This window comes from Syzygium oleosum, unplaced genomic scaffold, assembly GCF_021117445.2.
Source record: "Syzygium oleosum isolate NSW1041296 unplaced genomic scaffold, Sole_v2.1 Sole_v2.02, whole genome shotgun sequence".
NCBI lineage: Eukaryota > Viridiplantae > Streptophyta > Magnoliopsida > Myrtales > Myrtaceae > Syzygium > Syzygium oleosum.
The window spans coordinates 6,614,889-6,635,690 of NW_026607486.1; the positions used below are offsets into that span (position 1 = coordinate 6,614,889).

General features: G+C 41.6%; 2 protein-coding genes and 1 non-coding gene across 3 annotated transcripts; 2 read left to right on the forward strand and 1 right to left on the reverse strand.

Moving 5' to 3' along the window:
- The first annotated feature begins 966 nt into the window (after window positions 1-966).
- On the forward strand, window positions 967-6,256 carry LOC115690007 (glucan endo-1,3-beta-glucosidase 7-like). The gene is made up of 6 exons (XM_030616231.2): window positions 967-1,179; window positions 1,525-1,820; window positions 2,228-2,596; window positions 4,158-4,481; window positions 5,083-5,371; window positions 5,897-6,256. The coding sequence occupies exons 1-6, from the start codon at window positions 1,104-1,106 to the stop codon at window positions 5,932-5,934; spliced, it is 1,392 nt and encodes a 463-aa protein (XP_030472091.1). The 5' UTR covers window positions 967-1,103; the 3' UTR covers window positions 5,935-6,256.
- A 971-nt stretch (window positions 6,257-7,227) lies between these two features.
- Window positions 7,228-7,298, forward strand: TRNAE-UUC (transfer RNA glutamic acid (anticodon UUC)). Its single transcript has one exon. It is a non-coding gene; the product is annotated as a tRNA-Glu (tRNA).
- Window positions 7,299-7,962: 664 nt separating this feature from the next.
- LOC115689575 (coatomer subunit gamma) lies at window positions 7,963-16,186 on the reverse strand. Its single transcript, XM_030615665.2, has 18 exons — window positions 16,040-16,186; window positions 15,108-15,205; window positions 14,962-15,012; window positions 14,683-14,796; window positions 14,377-14,577; window positions 14,190-14,291; window positions 12,859-12,966; window positions 12,535-12,768; window positions 11,563-11,813; window positions 11,264-11,435; window positions 11,020-11,175; window positions 10,858-10,908; window positions 10,587-10,727; window positions 10,311-10,511; window positions 10,091-10,222; window positions 9,835-10,008; window positions 9,125-9,364; window positions 7,963-8,487 (listed from the first exon to the last, which is right to left on the reverse strand). The coding sequence occupies exons 1-18, from the start codon at window positions 16,080-16,082 to the stop codon at window positions 8,296-8,298; spliced, it is 2,661 nt and encodes an 886-aa protein (XP_030471525.1). The 5' UTR covers window positions 16,083-16,186; the 3' UTR covers window positions 7,963-8,295.
- Window positions 16,187-20,802: the final 4,616 nt, after the last annotated feature.

Below are 20,802 nucleotides of genomic sequence, written 5' to 3' on the forward strand. Positions count from 1 at the left end.
TCTTATTTTTATTTTTAACATCTCGATGAATTTATTCAGGGAAAATGACAAGAAAATTCTCCGAACTTTTAATTTATTTAATATGATCTCTGAATTTTAACTTAACGCGCAATGTTGTCACTGAACTTTTTGTTTATTCAATATGAGTCGTGGACTTTCGATACATATTCAATTTAGTCCATAAATTATGTGAAAATGTTCGACGTAATTTATGTGAACTCGATTTTATTGAAATGGGTTAATACCACAAAAAAGCCCTAAACTGGTACACTTGCGATAATTTTATCCCGAACTAATTTTTTGACCACAAAAAACCCTAAACTGGTATGCTCGTGATAATTTTACCCCAAACTAATATTTTGACTACTAAAAATCCCAAATTGATACATTTATGACAAATTTACCCTCCGTTAGTGTTTGTTAAATTGGATTAATATCGCGAAAAATCACAAATTGATAAACTTGTGACAAACAGATGGGTAAAACTCTAAACTGGTACACCCGTCAACTATCATGTGTCATCAAACTTAGCAATTTGACAGTAAAATTTAACGGAAACTAATGGAGAGTAAATTTGTCATGGGTGTACCAATTTGGGATTTTCGATGGTCAAAAAATTAATTCGAGATAAAATTGTTACAGGTCTACCGGTTTAGAGTTTTTGGTGGTCAAAAAATTAATTCGGAGTAAAATTATCACAAGTGTACCAATTTGTGGTTTTTTGTCGTTAAAAAAATAATTTCGGGTAAATTTATCACAGCTGTATCGGTTTGGGGTTTTTCATGATATTAACTCTGTTGAAATATAACATTAGATATTTTCATATTGTATATGGACTAAATTGAACATCTATCAAAATTAGAGTATCGTTGGGCTAAAATTTAAGAACCGTATTAAATAAATTAAATATTTAAGGACTACGTTAAGTATTAAGCCAAAATTCAGGAGACATTCGCGCAATTTTCTCAATTATTAACTTCTCGTGCTCGAACTCTATTTGTACCGCTTTTTCAAAAACGCTGGGACGCACACGCACGGACACGCTCAGCTCCCCGTATCCAGCTCACCTCTCTCAACCTCAGTTCAGCTCATCCAAAGCATCCATGGCGGCTTCCCTTCTCTCCATCCCCTCCTCTCTCTCCCTCCTCCTCCTCCTCCTCCACGCTTCTCCCTTGGCCTGTAAGTGTTCTCTTCCCATCTGTCTGTGTGTGTGTGTGTGTGTGTGTGGGTGGGTAGGTAGATTCTTCACTAGTTGAGTAGCCAAATTTGCAAGAGTTTTGAGCTGAATCTTGTCTGGTTTATGGAGCGAGTCGAGTCTTGCGAGAAATGGGTGCCGGAGGTTCTCGCTCGTCGTGTCCAGATTCGCGGGGTCCGAGGCGGGTTCCTTCCCTTTTCCGCTCCCGGCATTCGATTGTGTCTGCTGGGAGCTGTCCCGTCGTGACCGAGTCGAGAGAGGGAGCTGAGGAATGTGTCTAATTATGGTAGTAATTCTTTCTTGCCGCCCCTGTTTTTGTGTCTCTGCAGTTTCGCAGTCGTTCGTCGGAGTGAACTACGGGCAGGTCGCCGACAACCTCCCGCCGCCGGAGTCCACGGCGAAGCTCCTGGCGTCGACGACGATCGGGAAGGTCAGGCTGTACGGCGCCGATCCGGCGATCATCAGGGCGCTGGCGGACACGGGGATCGGGATCGTGATCGGGGCGGCCAACGGCGACATACCGTCGCTGGCCTCCGATCCCGCCGCGGCCGCCCGGTGGGTCGGCGCCAACATCCTCCCGTTTTATCCCGCCAGCGACATCACCCTCGTCACGGTGGGCAATGAGGTGAATCCCGCACAGCTCTCTCTTGGGTCGGTTTCAATCTGTGTTGTTCCGACGAAACCGAAGACCAAAGCGCAACCCCTTCCAATTCCAAGATTCACAGGCTCAAGAAGAGCTATATAATTCAAGAAGTGTTGAAATGGATTGAAGTCATCATTCGAAATGCATTTAGCTTAAGTTCGCTTCAAGATTTCGACACAACACGACATGGCACGCCAGCACAAACTCGAACACTGATCCTAATTGGCGCAAATAATGCGGCCAAACGGGCGTAAAGGCCCTTCGTTTTTTTTCATCTGGCTTTTTGGGTGGATGATGCTATTCCTTTTCTACTTTTTGATGGAGCTGGCATCAAGAAAAAGACTGAAAAGGATGCAATTCTTTTTTTTTTTATGTTTTTGTTTTTGCAGGTGTTGATGTCCAACGACGAGAACTTGATATCGCAGCTCCTGCCGGCGATGCGGAACATGCAGGGGGCCATCACCGCCGCCGGGCTGGGGGGCAAGGTGAGGGTGTCGTCGGTGCACGCCATGTCGCTGCTGAGCCAGTCCGACCCGCCGTCGTCGGGCCTGTTCCACCCGTCGTTCGAGGGGCGGCTGAGGGACCTGCTGGAGTTCCAGCGGGAGAACGGGTCGCCCCTCGCCATCAACCCGTACCCGTTCTTCGCGTACCAGAGCGACCCGAGGCCCGAGACGCTGGCGTTCTGCCTGTTCCAGCCCAACGCGGGTCGGGTCGACTCCGGGACCGGGATCAAGTACATGAACATGTTCGATGCTCAGGTGAGGTTTGGTTTCTATTTTCTGTCTTGTCTTCTTGTTTTTTCTTCCTGGGTTCTGGGCCTGGCTGCGAGAGTTCTCTCTCGGCCCATCTCTGCTTGACACCACTTGTTCTTTCTTAGTATGTTTTTTTTGCACTTGTGCTGTGCTGCGTGTATGCGTCTAACGGTCCAATGCATTGACGTTTGATTCTTTCTTTCTTCTTTCCTCTCTCTTATGCCCGCTGGCTATGGCCTGATGGTGTAGCCCGAGTCTAGTCGAGCTCGACTCGGTTGTACACAGCTCGATACCGAAACCGAGTCTGAGTTTGACTCGTTTAAGTTCGGGCTCGATCAATTTGCAAAAAAAGTTTTAAATTTTTTTTTAAGACGATTGGGCCTTGGCGGATCCAAGCAAGCATCTGCGGGCGAGTTCGACCCGACAAAGTAAAGTATCTGTCCGTGCTCGTCCAACTTGTGGTTCGGGCTCGGGGCGAGCTAATTAAGAACTTTCGATCTGCTTTGTTCTCAAATAGATGGGGCCTGTTTAAGACATTTACTTTCTACAGGTGGAGTCTTAGTCAATCTTTTAGAAATGGTGGGCCTCAACTGAGCAACGAATGAATTCTTTCAGAGTAGACTTAGAAAAAGCGAGTCCACCACCACCCGTTCTTCGTTTAGGTTGGGTTCTCTACCAGCAATGTGGTCCCATAGAAATGAGTTTTGTTGCTTCTATATGTACTACGCTGGTGTCATAGTGCATAGCTTGCCCGGTGTACTGCCTTGTTGTGTCCAAATTTCACAGTACTTATTGATCTTTCACTCCTTAACCATGAAATAATAGTTTTCCTGATCAGTTCTCTCATAGTTTAGATGCTACTTGTGATGAAATGAGGAGATGCTTTATTTCTTCTCCTGTATATGAGTGCAGAAGGAGGCAAGAGAGACGCTTTAATTTTCTCTTCCCTATTCTGGGGCGTTTTAATGGTGAGGTTAGAGTGTTCTGGCTGAAAAAGTTTGCTTCTGAGAAGAACTCATGACTCAAACCTTCCAACTTCTAGAAATGGTTATTTGTGGTGGTTATGTTTTACTGTAGACTTCCATTCAGGCATTTTTGTCGTCAACCTTTTTCATCTTATCTGTTGAAAAAAGCATCTGATTCTGGTGGTATAAAGGCCCATGATATACTAGCATACATACCAGCACTACTACAAATTGATAAAGTAATAACTGCACTATGCTTAGCTCATCTCTTTAGAAAGGTGATCATCTTGTGCCGTGAGGTGATGGGAACCTTGGAAAGTGACTTGATGCGATTTGTTGCGACTGGTAACGGGCTGACAGGCTGTCCGGAGGAACAATATCAGACAAAACCCTTCAAACATCTTTTGGCCATGTACATAAGTGGACCTTAAAAAATCGAATGATGGACCACTCAATGTCAAGCCCCTTCGATAATATGGGCGAAAATGTAGCCAAGGGGATAGGGTAGATCTCATCAACTAGCTATCTGACATGTTCCACGTTCTTTTATCTGAAGAACAACGTGATTTCACTTGATAAATGAGCAAAATCACAATCTGCAGGTTGATGCTGTTTACTCTGCCCTAAAGGCATTGGGGTACAAGGACATTGAAATTGTGGTTGCGGAGACGGGATGGCCGTACAATGGCGACAGCAATGAGGTCGGGCCTAGTGTAGAGAATGCTAAGGCCTACAACGGCAATTTGGTTGCCCACCTTAGATCGTTGGTTGGCACTCCACTGATGCCAGGCAAGTCCGTGGATACATACATTTTTGCGCTCTATGACGAGGATTTGAAACCAGGGCCTACTTCTGAACGATCGTTTGGACTGTTCAAGCCTGATCTGACCATGGCATATGGCATTGGTATTTCGAAGAGTAGCCAGGTAATTGCGGTTCCTTTAGGCCATTGTGGTCCTTCATTTTGGCAGGATTTATTAGACGATATAGGAATTGTGCTGTATCAAACATTCGACATAAGAGGTGTGGTATGCATATTGCTTTGCAATCCAAGTCTGAAATAATGGAAAGTATGAGTCTTGACCTTTGTTACGGGAGACAAAAAGGTGCAATAGGCTTTCAGGAGATTAATAGGCAGCGAAATAAAACTTAACAGAAATCATCTAGGACCTACCCTGTCCTAGTCTGGCACAAAGCTACTATCACACACATGATTGGTGGTCTGTCGACCCTGCGAGGCACTTTCAATAAGAATCCTTAGGATTTGGAGGTTTTTGCTTTCTTTTTTCAATTTGGTTTTTGGCTCAGAATTTAGGAGAGTTGAGTTCCACTTAATAAAGATCCTTTGAATACAAACATTCGGAGCCACCTACTTATTTCTAAGGACATCTATGCATACAGTACTTTATTTCTAAGGACAGCATGGTGGATATTGGGTGCTTAAAAGAGTAATGCATTCCTGGTTGCCTTGTATTTATACACGGAAATTAACACTTACTGATTCTCAAAGTTTCTCCTGTCATTCAGACCCCAGCTTCTCCAACAGCTCCAGTGACTCCGACCCCAAAACCAACAGGAATGGGCTGGTGTGTTCCCAAATCTGGTGTTTCCGACGCTCAATTGCAAGCAGGTCTCGACTATGCTTGCAGCCAGAACATTGATTGCAGTCCGATCCAGCCGGGGGGCGCTTGCTTCGATCCGAACACCGTAGCATCACATGCAGCTTTTGCCATGAACCTCTACTACCAAACCACTGGCAAGAACCCTTGGAACTGCGATTTCTCTCAAACGGCAACACTCACAACCAACAATCCTAGTAAGTCTTCCGTAGCGTAACTCTATGAGTACTCACACTTAACCTAGACATTCTAATTCCTGAACATGTGTGAATAAACACCAATCCATGTATCTTTAGTATCTTATGCCCTTCTAGACATGTGCATATTCATGCGAGATGCATATACTTCTCCTAATTATTATGCATGACCTCAATCAAGTTTTTCTCTCCACTAAAAAAGGCCTTCGTTTCGCAAGTGTATTTGCTACAAATCGTTTTCTCCAGAACTTTAAGCTATTAAGAATCAAGCCATAGACTTAACAGATAGAATAAATACAAGGGGGTTGCCCAAGTTCGAACTCATGATCTATGCTCTGATTCATGCGAGATAAAACATTAATCCCGAAAACTCGAGTTATTAGAAAACGAGCCAGAGCCAGCAATGTATCTATAGCATGCGATTCGACAGATCGAATGTCAATTTCACTTCCTTGTTAGTCATGTGGAATGAGTTTATCTCAGTTTTGGGTTATTGCTTATTTGAACTGAATGTCTGAATTGCAGGTTACAATGGCTGTGTTTACCCTGGTGGGAGCACCTGAAGTCTGGTAGAACTCTATTGTTAGGTGTTATATATGAGGCAGAATAAGGAATGGTGGTGTAGCTGAAGAACTTGTCCTTATATTTAGTTGTAAAAGCCTTCCTTCTTATATTTATATAGGTGTAATATATTTATATCTAGCCTTTTTTTTTTCCCACCTTTCGTTTTTCACCATAAGTTAAAAGAGTATGGGAAAAAATTCCCTAAGGTTTTAGGTTGAAATGAGTCTAAATATTCTGCCATGTACCTCTTCTTTCCAAGATCTACTGTCAACTACATGATTTTTCAGGCATTGATTTCGATCCAAATAATTGCTCTTTTCCGATCCGATTCTTTTCTGATCAAATGCGATATTTCCCCGTAGAACCTGTACCGGACCGTATTCTAATTTTTTTAATCGTACGAGATGATAAATGAGGTAAATACATACACGTGTGAATATACAAATTGATCTTTCGCCAAGGACGCACAAGGTTTCGTTCTTTACAAACACAGCTTCTGAAGCATAAGGACGAAGCACAAAATTAGCTTTCGGAAGCATAATAAGGGAATGAACGAGAGACGATGGGATTTCTTCGGCAAAAGGGGAAAACTGAGAACCGGGGATTGGGCGTATTAGGTCGGGTTCGTAATTTTATTTTGGGCTTGCAGCTCAATACGATCAAGATCATGAATTGGGCTGTTTTAAATGGGTCGAGATCTTATTGATCAATATCCGACCCTATCATTTTTTAAGCATTATTTCCCTTAACAAATGAGTCTTACCTTTAATATGCAAGAATTTCGTCTTAAGATATATTTTTTTTGTCAAACCTAATAGAAAATTTACAAGTTGGATCGGGTTATATCCGTCTTTTTACGGAATAGAAATAAGGAAGCACTCATCTTTGTTTGCTCGGGCGGGTTGTCGAGTCGGAATAATGCATTCGGATAAAAAAAAGGAGGAGAAGTCAGAGCCATGATATACATCTTCTACAAAGTCCTCTGATATCGTAAATAAGTTTTAACAACTCGTAATTATTTTGATTCCATCTGTTGTAGGAATTCCAAAAGAAGTGGGGTAAATTATAAAAGTGAAGAAGGCGAGACAAGGTAAGGCTTTAGCCATGGTACTACTTTAATGATAGTGATTTCCTTTCAAAACATTACATAAAAATACGTGGTCAAGAGGCATGTACTTGAAGTTTTTAATGATAACACTGAAATTTAAAAATAAATAAATATGATTCTATTATAATATAAAGGTAGATATAAGTGGTTTAATATTAAATATTGTGCTAAATCTAACGATTGTTCCGTTGTCGTCCAGCGGTTAGGATATCTGGCTTTCACCCAGGAGACCGGGTTCGATTCCCGGCATTGGAGTTTTTTTTCCATTTTCTAATCTTTTTTTCACTTGATGAACATATTTTCTTGAGACTAATTTTTTTCACCAGATTGACCGTGGTAACAAATCAAATTTCCAAAATATCCTGTTTGTCATAATATGGTTGTTTGGGAATGAATTGCTCGCTCACCTGGATCATCATGTTTGTCACAGTATGGTTGTTTGGGAACGCGCTCGCTCACCCAGATCATTTAATTGTTTGGATGGATATAAATGAGAAGGAGAAGATCATTTAATTGTTTGGATGGATATAAATGAGAAGGAGATTGTTTGGATAGTTATAAACGAGAAGAAAACACCCTTTATATAGTAGATGGTCTCTTATTACATCCATTGATCGACTACCAATCGAGTGGCCGATATCGCATCTCCCGTCCAAAAACTATTGACATTTATGCCGAGAATTCTCTAGAATATGATACAAAGACCCTATTGCCCGTCCCTGGAAATGTTGCGAAAGCTCCATTATGATTTGAATGAGCATTTGTCTATTGTGCATAGAAACCTCGCGACCGTGATTCACAACATATCAAACAGCAATCGTTGATGGTAAAACATAAAGCCACGGATGGTTGCTACCATATTCCATTCCTGCTCTTTGACCGGTTTTCGAATTGAAAAGAAAAGGGAGAGAGAGATGCATGATCGAAACAATTATTAGATAGTTCATAATGCCAGTACAGCAGAATGCCTCCATGTTCATCTTATATGCGCGGGATCACCGAGGCAGACCGGCTCGACCAAGCGGAGTCTGCCAGACAATAGAAGAATATGCAGAAGAAAGAAAGCCTGATCCAGCATCTTCTTTTTCTCCCTAATTCACTTTGAATCATATCTACGTATAGAATGAAGCAGAGTCGTACAAATCAATGTCCCAACCACCCTATGCCGAGAAGTTTCGGTCTCTTCCGCAAAATTCCACTTCCAGCTCTCCTTTCTAAAAGGCAAAAGAATAGAACAAATTGAATACGCAAATCAACCGCTAACAATCTCGTGTATGGCATCACTGACGCTTTCATCCTCGGAGCGCACGGACAACTTCATCGCGACTTCTCTATGACTGTCTATTCCGAATGACAAGCGCACGAGGACCTTCACGTTCCCAATATATACACCAGACAATAGGCAGCTGTGGGACCTGGAATTGCTTGGGACCGCTTCTGTTCCCTAAAGACAAAATAACAAACTCTCTTTCACTTCACAGGACGATAATACATCATAAGAGAGTATATCTAACAATAGAATGAAAAAAAATGGCGATTGCCAATCTGCACTGAGTTGGAGAAAGGAAAATCCTTTCCGTCCTTCCATCTCTCATGTCATCGTTTTCTTATCAGTCTCAATGTCCTTTATTCATGAAAATTAACAAACTTTAGTTCAAGATTTGTCTAAAAAAGAACACCCATTTGTAGGGAAAGGATAGGTCCAACATGGTCGGCAAAATTTCCATCGCTATAAAAAAAAGCACAAGTCCATTCACTTATTCAATGGACTTCACGGCAAGTGAAGAGGTAGAAAGAGCTTGTCTGATATCTGTCTTTATCATGCCTCAAACCGTTATAGGTGATTCAAAGGCAAAGCATACTGACATGAATTTGTTCATTTGCATCTTTATTAATCAGGTCGATAGAGTTTCAATAGAAAGGATTAGTACTATGTCAGAAAGCCCAAGGGAGGTATTACAGTCCGTCACTGGAGTTGTCCAATTGATCCATTAGATAGGTTCACAGCATCAATTTTCTGGCATATATGTTCTTAAACCAACATCAAGCCACAAAAAAAAGTACTTCCAACTAAAGAATACCTCACAGGGCTGCATGCCAAGAAGGTTGATGACTGCATTCACAGCTTCAGCCAAGCTCTCCCTAGGGCCAAGGCCATATTCATCAACCCGCTCATAATCTGCGCCCATGCTTTCCCATGCATTTCTGAAATTGGATACTCCAACTTTCAGCATGTAATCTGCTGCAACAACCTCAAGGTCCTCAAGCTGATATTCATCTTCAACGCCATCTTCCTCCGCTTCGCCACTGGATGGATCAACCTGATAGGGAGGTAAAATATGAAACAACAAAGTAATTCAAAACTCAAGGAGTAAAATTAGTCTGTTGATTGCATTCTCTCCACTTTATGCAAGTTCAATATGAGATTTTACCCAAAAGATCAGAGTAATAGCATTAAGATTTATGGGTTTTTAAAATTACAAGTTGTCAGTAGAGAATGGGCAATCAATCCCACAGCAGAATGTGACCATATGGTAGCGTGTGTGCTTCTACCATACCAAATGTTTTCACATGTTGAGGCAATTAGAGAGAGGATTTCATATCATCCACAATATCTGACAATGACAACAGATGATATTAGACGAACCAGTTACTGAAAGACAAGCCGTTATTTGAACAATCTTTAGTCATATCACATTAAACATGATCTTGAAGATGACAAGTCATTCTTCTCTAAACTATAAGCTGAAGTAGAATGAGGGGATCATCTAAGTAAAAAGCCAACTTATACCTCTTTCACTATGAACTTCAAAATATTGGAGAATTTTCCAACTGCAGGCACACCGTCAGGCTTTTCAAATGCCACAAAGGTCTGTCCAGGTGAATCATAAGGAAGAGATCGTAGAGGTTTGGATGCAACTTCAGAAAACTCCTCTGCATCTGAGGAATCCACTATAACAGCAACCTAGAAGCAAATTCAGAAACTATAATTGCAGTCTCAGGCAATGTGTCAAAGCACGATACAGCAGTTTTGAAGAAAGCATTACATTTTCCAAAAACACCTCCGGAATCGTATTGGTGCAGTTGTACTGAAACACGACATGGCTATCAAAAATGTGTTTCACAACATTAACTGCATATTCTGTTCCCGCTTCAGTCAACTCAACTGAAGCAGACGACTGCCAAGAAAAGAAAACCTTTTAAGTAAATCTCTACCAACAAAAGATGGACATAAACATTATTGAGATAAAAATATAACTAAAGAACCTTAAAAAGCTTCCCAAAGCTGGAAAACTCAGCAATTGAAGAAAGAAGTCTCTCATAAGCATCAACAGTTGTTGCAGGGCCACTTGGAGGAGCACCCAGACCAGTAGTTGGCTTCTTTCCAGGGGCTTTTTTCTCTGCAAGTGGCTGAGACTTGATCTCCTTGGGCACAGAGGTTATGTCAAAGGACTCATCCGAAGGCTCCTATATTGGAAATGGACAAGTAAGGTCAAAGTTAAAGGTCTTTAGATAAAGGAGAGAGGGGGGGAGAAGACTGACATAATTTTTCAGACTGGTCTCCAAGTTGACCAGGGGAACTTCCAGTGACCCGAAGAGAAACTCGTTCCCGTTTTCACCAGTTTCAACTTCTGAACCATCACCCCCAAGTGTGTTCAGGTAAAGAGTTGCTCTGTCACGAACCTGCATGTGTGCACAAACTAAGTCGAGGCAAGACATGAAGGCTCCTATAGAAAAAAAAATCTAAATTGCATGACAAGCAAAATATGCGAAGCTAAAAGCATATAACATGATGTATGCCCAGACAACTAACCTCATCATCACTGTCAAAGAGACAGCGCCGTAGAAGAACAAAGATACGGGGCTGCAAGGAAGTTGTCAGTGATTAATCCAGCATTGATCAGATCACAAAGAACTGTTGAAAGGTGAATAAAACATTTGCTAAATAGCAGAAGGAAAAAGAAACTCGGTGCACCTTCAATGATTCGACCATGGCACCGAACTTTGCCAGGGTGCTGACAGCGCTAGCCCGAACAGTAGCATTCTCAAGATGTACCCGATTGTATATGTACCGTATGTACTTACTAGGATCTGAGGTTTTCGGCCCTTCGATTCCCAGAAAATGGAGAATCTGACAATGAAAATGTAACAACACATGTATAAGTTGAATTTTAAAAAATGGGAAACTCTTTAAACATAATGGTAACTTAAACACCCACCTGTGTCGACAGATAAGTAAATTCACAATCTTCAATAAACTCGCACAGATGAAGCAACCCACTTTCTTTTGCTTCAGGTATATCCCTGATGAGGATCACAATTGAATCTATAATTGCCTTTTTATACTCGAATCCACCTTCTTCCCTAAGAATGTTGCTAAGGAAGTTCATCCTGATGAAAACCAAAATAACATCATCACAGGTTAATCCAGATCCACGTATCAGTTACTTCAGAGAATAACCACATGATAAGATATATTTGTTGTACCAAAAAGAAAAATGGAAGGAGGCCAACTCACAGGGATCTATATTTCAGAGGAAACTTCAAACATAATGACCTTATGGCTTCCACCACTACAATTTTGAACTCATCAGCAATATCTGACATAAAGTTGGTAATCTGCTTCATCAGACGATCAACACTCGATTCATTTCCTGTCTTCAGGAGAGTGGTGATGGCAAGTGTGGCAATGCTTCTGTTTTGGTCAGAAATCAGACTCTCCATATCTATATTGCAATTAGTGACGGCCGTTGGATGTGTCATTGCAACCTGTTAAAGAATATTCTTGGAGATTTACACGGAATAGAACTGTGACTGCAGGAATGTTAATGAAAAATATTGATTGTCCGTCAACCAAACTCTTTTTTGAAGCCTTGTGGAATCCTTGGCCTGGGTCAAATTTTGATGAAAGAATTTAACTATATTGAACACCACAAACGAGAAGCAAACTATGTGGAAATCTAAACTTGAGAGGTCTTATTCCAACTCCCATGATAGTGCCAAGAGAAGAGCTCCTCGTTCCACCACTAGTTCAGTTCTAATACCAAAATCAGTAGCTGTCTTAAACAACCTTTCAGAGCCTGATCACAACTCAATTCTGGACAAAAGTCCACATACATGCCATCTGAATATTTCCATCTTACAATTCATGGGGCGATAAATAGAGTACAACAATCTACAACCAGTTGCTTTCTTTCTTTGTCCTCCTGGGGCTACAAATAAGGTTCAAAGACTGAACTAGTCGCTCTGTTTCTTCAAATATACGGGTGCCCGTGCACCTATGCTACATATGTACGCATACACATATACAACTAATGAAGAAAGACAAAAGTAACAATATATGCAGACTGAACGTGATGATGATGAAACTGCTCTCACCCATTTAGATGATGGATAGATATTTACATTGATTAGTCTTCTACAAATAAAAAAAGGTTTTAAAAAAGAATTGACAGAAAATCTAGGGAGGAGTAGGGTGGCAGGTGCTAACCTTATTCAGAGTGCGAACGGCTGCAAATCTCAGCACTGGTTTCGAAGAACTTAAAAATAGCTGGAGAACAGTTATTGCTGGAGTCAATTCCCTGCTTGTCACTCCATTAAGCTCGGTGATAGCTCTTGCAGCCTCAAGAATCACCATTTCAGCCTTGTGCCGCAGACAGCTTTCCAGATAATCAAAGAATGGTCTTTCACCAGTTTGTGAATTACTGGCTGACTCATGGATAACCTGCATATGTTGTTTAATCAAGGATAATGTCATGCAAATTAGTTATGTCATATTGAAAAGGACTTCTTCCAGCTAAGTAGCTACAAGTACCTGACTCGTATAGCGTATTAAAAGGCACTGGGCCAAAGGTGATCGAACAGACCCCCTTGTCAAGCTTGTTACAAGCTTGCTCACAGCAAGTCTATCATTTTGCCGAATCTGCGTGTTTTGAATAAGATGTGATGTCAGCACCTTGATGCTAATAAGTAATTTATATACAATTTAAGCATACAGTAAAAAGGACAGTCTCGTTATTGTGTGGCATTGTATACATTAGAGTATAATCAGAGGCTCTTTTCTTTCTTTATGGCCAAAAAGGAACGCCTCTTTCCACAGCAAAAAGCGAAAAAATAGCATGATACAAGACAGTATTATGTCCAGCAGCACAAGGCAACGTGCTAGACTATGACCAGTCAATGCACAGGACAAATTCAGGTTTGTTTTTTGAAAAGAAAAGGAGATCAAAAGAAAAGAAAGGTGATGTGTCATGACACAACATGAATAAGCCAGTTTACAGTATAGACTGAACTGTTAAATTTAAGTTATTCTAGGTATTGAAGAAAAGGGAAGACTAAGTATTTACATTTACCCACCATAATAAAAGAGGAAATATAAAAAATCTGCATCCTTCCTGTCTCTTATCAACAATGCATTTTCATCTAGAGCCATTGACACCTCAACCACAAGACTAATCGTTGAGCCACTTATTTCCTTCCTTAAAAAAAAAATCAAGTGCTGCTAATAGCTTGCTTGATTATGACCAACTAAGGATAAATTATGCCTATTTTAGATCAGAGATCGTTGACCACAGGGAAAGCTGGTACGATGGTGTCAAAGATCTCTCTCTCTCTAGACTTTTCATCAACTAAAAGTGATAGGATTCCTCCTACGAGGCTACTTATGAACTTGTATTAGTTCGGAACAATAACAGGAAAGAACCAATTGACAAGCAAGCAATTCCTTAAGGTAAAAGAAATAGAGGACACAGAAAGAACAGTGAATAACACTTCAGAATCCACTAGCTAGTTTCTATTTTGGAAAATGAGACAACTTCTCTTCCTGAATGCAAATTCCAGAAGCTAAAAGTTCATCTTATTCATAAAGCACAGATTTTTTAGAGAGGTCAACAAAAAGGATCTCTTCATGTTTAGCCTCAGATAGTAAATCATATTATTGCCATGGCATTAGCCTTCCCCTCGGGATGGGCAGTCTGGTGTCCATAGACATGAAACATACAAAACATGATCAAGTCTAAAATCATCAATGGAAATGTAAATAGCCATGCAGCTGAAATAATACTGAGATATAAGACTGCAGTTTTTCCAAAAAATTGCTTTCAAATGGTAAGTCCAACCATGTAGACAAAAAACACTTTGACCAACCTGATGGAGTAAGGCAAGTGCGTGAAACTGTACAAGGGCTAGTCTTGATTGCACAGCTTCCTGAATCTCATTGCTCCACCTTTTTACAATCTCTGGGTTCGACTGTAAACATAAGACAAATATAAAGAGGCAGGTTTTGACATAAAGAAGGAACTAGTGACCGTCAGCAGAAAGAATTTAAAAGAACCTGAAGTATATGGATCCCGCTAACTAAGGCTGCACTAGCAACCACTGGATTCTTGTCAACAATAGCTTGTTTCAAGTAGCGTTCAATTTGGGTGAGCAGGGTTCCATCTATGATCCGACATAAAACTCGAATTGCATTGGCACGATACATGTCAGTCTTGCTATTCATATCCTTCATTAGGGAGCTTGTCACAATAATTACCTAGCAAAGCAAAGAAAATTTAACAAGTCAGAATTTGCTAAATAAAACCAAGGCTCATTCATATAAAGGAAGTCAGGATTAACATATTCCAATACACCATATAACCTCATCTGCAGAAGGAGAGAGCTCCTTTATCATCAAATAAACCATTCTCCTTAATCCTATATCTTTGGATTGGAAAAGTTTTGTCACAGCAAAAAAGACTTCTGTTGCTTCTATCTGCATGATTGAATGGAGATCCAGTCACATGTAGAACTCAAAAGGAGACGCATTTAGTCAAATTCTCCATAATCTTGTGCATAAAGGCCAATGAAGTATAAGGGGTAATGATTTAGAACAATTATTAGAAAACTAACAGCATTATAATCAGCCAAAAAATTTGACCTTGGTGAATGTCTCCCCCTGATTCAGCAGATAGAGTAGCTTTGTGATGACCTGCAATCGAGTGAACAAACGTCAGAAAACTCAGTCATCGATATAAGAACTTTGTGCAAAATGTAGGTTCAAAATTAAATAACACAAAGTGAGACCTGAGAGCAACGCCTAGGATCAAGCTGAGGGTCATTGAAAACTCTAGCTTCCTGAAGAACTGCCCCCTTCTCAATCCCGAGAAACGGAGAGTATTCAGCTGCATAGCATTCGAATCGCAAAATCAGGTGAAATAAACGACCCACATACGGAGGTCTATGCCATCACATTTCACACAAAAAGAACCAGAAGTCTGCAATCATTAGCATCTGATGAACATTAAATAGTGATACTGAAAGGAAAAAACCCAGATCATTGTCCATCAAGACCGAGTAGATTCACGCAATTTAACATTGCCATTGCTCAGTGGAGCTGCATTCACGATTACCACCGCCGATAACACGAAACAACACGGAAACCCACTCGGATCGAGCGAACGGGAAACCAAATCAAGTCGAGAAAACAACCATATAGCCCATCCAATCAGACCTATATTCTGACTAAAACGGCGGATCACGCCCATCAAGACCGAGTAGATTCGCGCAATTTAACATCCACATTGCTCAGTGGAGCTACATTCACACTTATCTCCGCCCATAATACAAAACAACACATAAAACCCACTCGGATCGTGCGAACGGGAAACCAAATCAATCCGAGAAAATAACCATATAGCCCATCCAATCAGACCTATACCCTGACTAAAACGACGGATCACGCCCATCGAGACCAAGTAGATTCGCGCAATTCCAACATCGCCATCGCTCGTCGGGAGCTGCATTCACGACAATCTCCGCCGACAACACAGAAACAAACACGGGAATCCGCTCGGATCGGGCGGCTGCCAAACCGGATCAATCCGAGAAAACACAAACCAACCACAGCCCGTCCGATCAGAGGCCTACACGCCCCGACCAGAACAAACGGATCTAGAAGAAGCTCACGACCCGCACCAGCATCGCGCAGGCAGATGATGTACAAGCGGAGGCGTTACCTTCCTCGTCGTCATCGTCCTTCTTCACGAACGGCTGAGCCATTGCGGTGCTCTGAATCTCGCCTCGACGCGCTACTTGGTGCGAAGCTTGTTGAGCGGTCGGTTGATATGGCGGAGAAGAAAAAAACTCAGGATCTGGAGTTTCTCTTGGGACTGAGGATTGGGAAAGTAATTTTGCAATCTAGTCATGTAATTGTGTATAAATTTCAAGCGGGTCCCTGAAATGGGGCCGTTTTCTGGAAAGAGGGTTCGAAATGGGACCTTGTCTTAAATAAATAAGGGGGTTGAAGTGACCGATCCAGTCTCGAACAAGAGCCCGAGCTCACTGGTCGGTTGAATCTTCGCCGGCCGGCTTGTTCCCAGAGGCCAGAGCAGGGTTGGTTTAATAAAAAAAAAAGGAAATCCGTTTTGACCCAATTTGAATCCCAGATGAAGCTCTCAATTGGAGAAGTTAAGGGTTCTTCTGATCGAAATTTTCCTCCAAAAAAATGCACGTGCGACTCACGCAGCTTCTGAACCTCGAAGCCTCCTGAATTGAAGAATTTGCTTGTTGCTTTCAAAGACACGATCCTCAGTCGGAGGAGCGTCGATTCCATCTAAATTTAGTGTTATCTAATTCCCTTCATTTCAACCATGGTCGGTTTCCTAAATTGGTGCAATTGATTAGATAAGGCGATCGCAGCTTGTTGAAGCAAAGACATTGATGGTAGAAGGAATTTTTTCTTTAGTGTTGCTTTGGCTTGTTTAGTTGGATTTGTGGGTGCAATCTGTCTCCTTTTATGCGAATTGATGCATGTGAGTTGCATTTCCTAATGGCAAGTGGCATCCGCCGTGCATTTTCTAATTGGATATGCTTAGTCGCAGTTCCTACATGCCAGTCGTGGTTCATTCTTTGCAACTTTTTACCATTTTCGTTTTGCTTTTCATGGCATATATATGTTTTGTCGTTAACAACCAATCCACCCACCAGTTCATGTTTTGTAGTAAATTGCATGAAGCCTGCCATCATCAAAAGTAGTTGTTCTTACTTCTCTCAGCTCATGATGGTTTCAACAATCACATTATAAAACATACCAAAATCCATAGCATGATACTTCTTAAGACCTTTTACATGATATCCGGTAGTAAGAAAAAAAAAACCTAGTTGATCTTATGACACACATGAAAACAATCAAATAAATCGAGCCATACGCGCATATTAGGAGATTAACCTAGCTTTACATCACTCATTTCTTACACCTCTTTTGTTACGAACAAATTCGTTCTTCCAAAAGTGATTTATCAATTTTAACCTGGCTTAGCACAAATTTAGCTGATAATCCTATTCTATTTCCATTTAATTGGATAAAGAATCTTTGCGGTGATATTCTCAAGATGGGTACTCCAACAAAAATGGGGACAAGCACTCGACGCCATTGTTTCAAACCTTGGTCGTCTCTGAATTTTCCTCAGCAGCTTCCTTTTACAGATAAAATATCAATCAACTTTTTATATTTGAAAATTTGAAACGAAAGGTTCAGTGATAAAATACCAGTTCAAAATAAATTCATTTTACATGGAATTGTACCATGTGGTGCTGGCGTGGAATAGATAAAAGATAAATAACAACGGGCATTTTGTTTATCTCTACCTCACATATCCAACTTCCTTAAGAATATCGCAATTTTAAACAAAATTAGAATATAAAATCACATCCACAATTACTAGCTCGGTCCTCTCTCGATGTCTTTCACACGTATCTAATTCCGTTTCAACTCAATTATTATCTTTTAAGTGATTTATCGAATTCCGATTTTCAATAACCAAATAAGTAACTGAATGCATGCTTTATATTTTTAATTGAATGCAATATACTTGTACACATATTCTTAGGGAAAATTCCAATTAAGGACCCCAAGTGGGGTCAAATTCTCAAAAAAGGGTCCAAAGTGAACATTGTGTCAAATAAGGGCATGAAGTGCTCAACCAGTCTCAAATAAGGACCCGAAGTGCCCAAAAAGTCTCAAATAAGGACCTGAGTCCCCGGCCGGCCAAAATACCTACCGGCCGGCGAGAAAGTTACTGTTCCGGCACCGGAACAGTAACTTTTTAATTTTTTTATTATTTTCTTTCTGTTTTTCCTTTTCTTTTTTTTTTCTTTTCCTTTTCCTTTTCTTTTCTTCCTCCGCCGGCCATAGCCGGGGCCGACGGAGGTCGCCTGCCTCAGGCGAGGCCGCCCTCGCCGGCGTCGGGCGAGGGCCGCCCTCGCCGGGGTCGGGCGAGGGCCGCCCTCGCCTGGGCTGGGCGAGGCCGGCCTCGCCAGTTGCCGGCGAGGTCGAGCCTCGCCAGATCTGGCGAGGGCTCGACCTCACCGGCGTCGGGCGAGACCGGCCTCGCCAGTTGCAAGCGAGGTCGAGCCTCGGCCAGCCGGCCGCTGGCGAGGCTCGACCTCGCCGGCCTCGCCCGACGCCGAAGTTCGTCTGGTTGAAGCAAAGTCGAAGATCGTCTGGAATCGCTTCCTCTCGATGCTGCTCAAGGCGGCGATGCAGGCCCTGGGTCCTTGGAGGAGGCCCTGCTCCTCCTCCCACGGCTTCGACCGGACGAACTTCGAGGCTGGAGAGAGAGAGGGCTCGGCCTCGCCAGATCAGGCGAGGTCGAGCCTCGCCAGCCTCGCCCGACGCCGGCGAGGTCGAGCCTCGCCCAGCCTCGCCCGACACCGGCGAGGTCGAGCCTCGCCAGCGGCCGGCGGGGCCGAGCCCTCGCCTGGATCTAGCGAGGCTCGACCTCGCGGCAACGGTGAGGCCGGCCTCGCCCAGCCCAGCGGCGAAGGCGACCTCGCCCGGCCCCAGCGAGGCGGCCTCGCCCGACGCCGGCGAGGGCCGCCTCGCCCGACGCCGGCGAGGGCCGCCTCGCCTCGAGGCCGCGACCTCCGCCGGCCCCGGCTATGGCCGGAGGAAGAAAAGAAAAAAAAAAAGAAAAGGAAAAGGAAAAGAAAAAAAACACAAAAGGAAAAACAGAAAGAAAATAATAAAAAAATTAAAAAGTTACTGTCTCCGGTGCCGGAACAAGATCTTCGCCACAAGGTGTATTTTGGCTACTGAGGACCTAGGTCCTTATTTGAGACTTTTTGGGCACTTCAGGTCCTTATTTGAGACTGATTAAGCACTTCAGGCCTTTATTTGACACAATGTTCACTTTGGACCCTTTTTTGAGAATTTGACCCCACTTGGGGTCCTTAATTGGAATTTTCCCCATATTCTTATAGCCCAATTGAAAAATTAACGCACACATTACTCGTGAGTGGATCAAGCCAACAGGTTTGACTTGAATAGGTTGAGGTCCAAAAGAAGATGAGGCGAGGACAACAGGCATCTGCAACTGCCTCTAGTCAATCAATTACTAATTAATTATAGATTTCTTGTTCATTTTTTTCTTTCGTGGTAACAGATTCATGTTCATACTTGTTCGTAGATATTAGTTCATCGATTCTTTTATGCAGCAGAATAGCATCTTACGTTCCAACTTCATTCCCTTTTTTCACTTTCAATTCATGTTCATGAAGGTTTCTATGTGTCATGAATTCATAATTCAAAAGCTTTTTGGACGTTACCTCTAAAAGTAAGCCCAGACACTTCATTCCCTTCTTTCTATGTTTTTTTTCCCTAAATCACTTTTAATTTTTTGAATATTTTGCATTCTTCTATTTTCATTGGTTTACTGACTTTTCAAGAGCTGAATGATATGCCAACAAAATTGTAATAAAAAAATGGCCCGGACAAGAACTCAGGGATAGTGTACAAGTATTTCATATATCATTAGTAACTTAATACTAACGCGTTATGCTCATTTGGTGTCATTTAACAAATTATGGCTCTATTTTGCAAACAATATATCAATCGATAATTTGAATTTGAAAGTTTGAAGTGAACGGCTCGCTAACATAATATCATAAATTCATCCTATATAAAATTATTGGCATGTGGGGCCAGCACGAAATAAATAAGAGAGAAATGACAACGACCATTTGTTCATCTCTACCTCGCATTTCCAATTTCGTTAAGAATATGACAATTTTAAATAAAATTAAAATATTAAATCACCGAATTTGAACCAAAACATAAAAGAAGTGAAGCAACCAACCCGAAACGAATAGAGAAGCAACATTCACAAAAAAAGAGAAAAGAACATTGGGACAGAGAGAGAGAGAGAGAGCAAGAACAGAAAAAAAAAATCAAGTGAACCGTGAAAATTTAGAGACTTTGGACATTCTTTTTTTTTCATTGTTTTTGTGAGCGATCATGTTACTAAAGATACAATTGACAATTTGTGTTGTGTCATATTGTGTCATGTCGAGTTAGGATATAACACAAATATGGCAAAAAGACGTGTTTGGTAAATGCGTTGAACTGCCACAATACGAACACGACACTTTTAATAAAGCAGGTCAAACAACACGACACGATAAATGCGATTGTTAAACGTGTCACCATATGAAATGTCAACACAACGCCATGCAGTATGCTAATCTATATACGTGCAAAAAGATGCAACACATTGCATTACATCTAAAGCTAAGAGCAAAATTGCTTCCCGTGATATTCTAATTACAAGTGAGACGCGGCCTTTTGTATTAACATTAATCCTATTTAAGAGCAATAAAATTTTATCATGCAAAAAGCCCCAAATTTCAAACATACTAAAGCCATAAATTTCAAATTCTAAAAATTAAGAACAAAAAAACAAGCAGACCACGAAAGAAGAGAGGTAAAGTTAAAATCAAAATA

Coding starts and splice junctions, on each gene's coding strand:
- LOC115689575 (XM_030615665.2), bottom strand. CDS start 16,082: ATGGCTCAGCCGTTCGTGAAGAAGGACGATGACGACGAGGAAG. Junction 15,013..15,107: donor ATCCTAGGCGTTGCTCTCAG/GTCTCACTTTGT, acceptor ACTCGATTGCAG/GTCATCACAAAGCTACTCTA. Junction 11,176..11,263: donor TTACTTATCTGTCGACACAG/GTGGGTGTTTAA, acceptor TTTCATTGTCAG/ATTCTCCATTTTCTGGGAAT.
- LOC115690007 (XM_030616231.2), top strand. CDS start 1,104: ATGGCGGCTTCCCTTCTCTCCATCCCCTCCTCTCTCTCCCTCCTCCTC. Junction 1,821..2,227: donor TCGTCACGGTGGGCAATGAG/GTGAATCCCGCA, acceptor TTGTTTTTGCAG/GTGTTGATGTCCAACGACGA. Junction 4,482..5,082: donor GTATTTCGAAGAGTAGCCAG/GTAATTGCGGTT, acceptor CCTGTCATTCAG/ACCCCAGCTTCTCCAACAGC.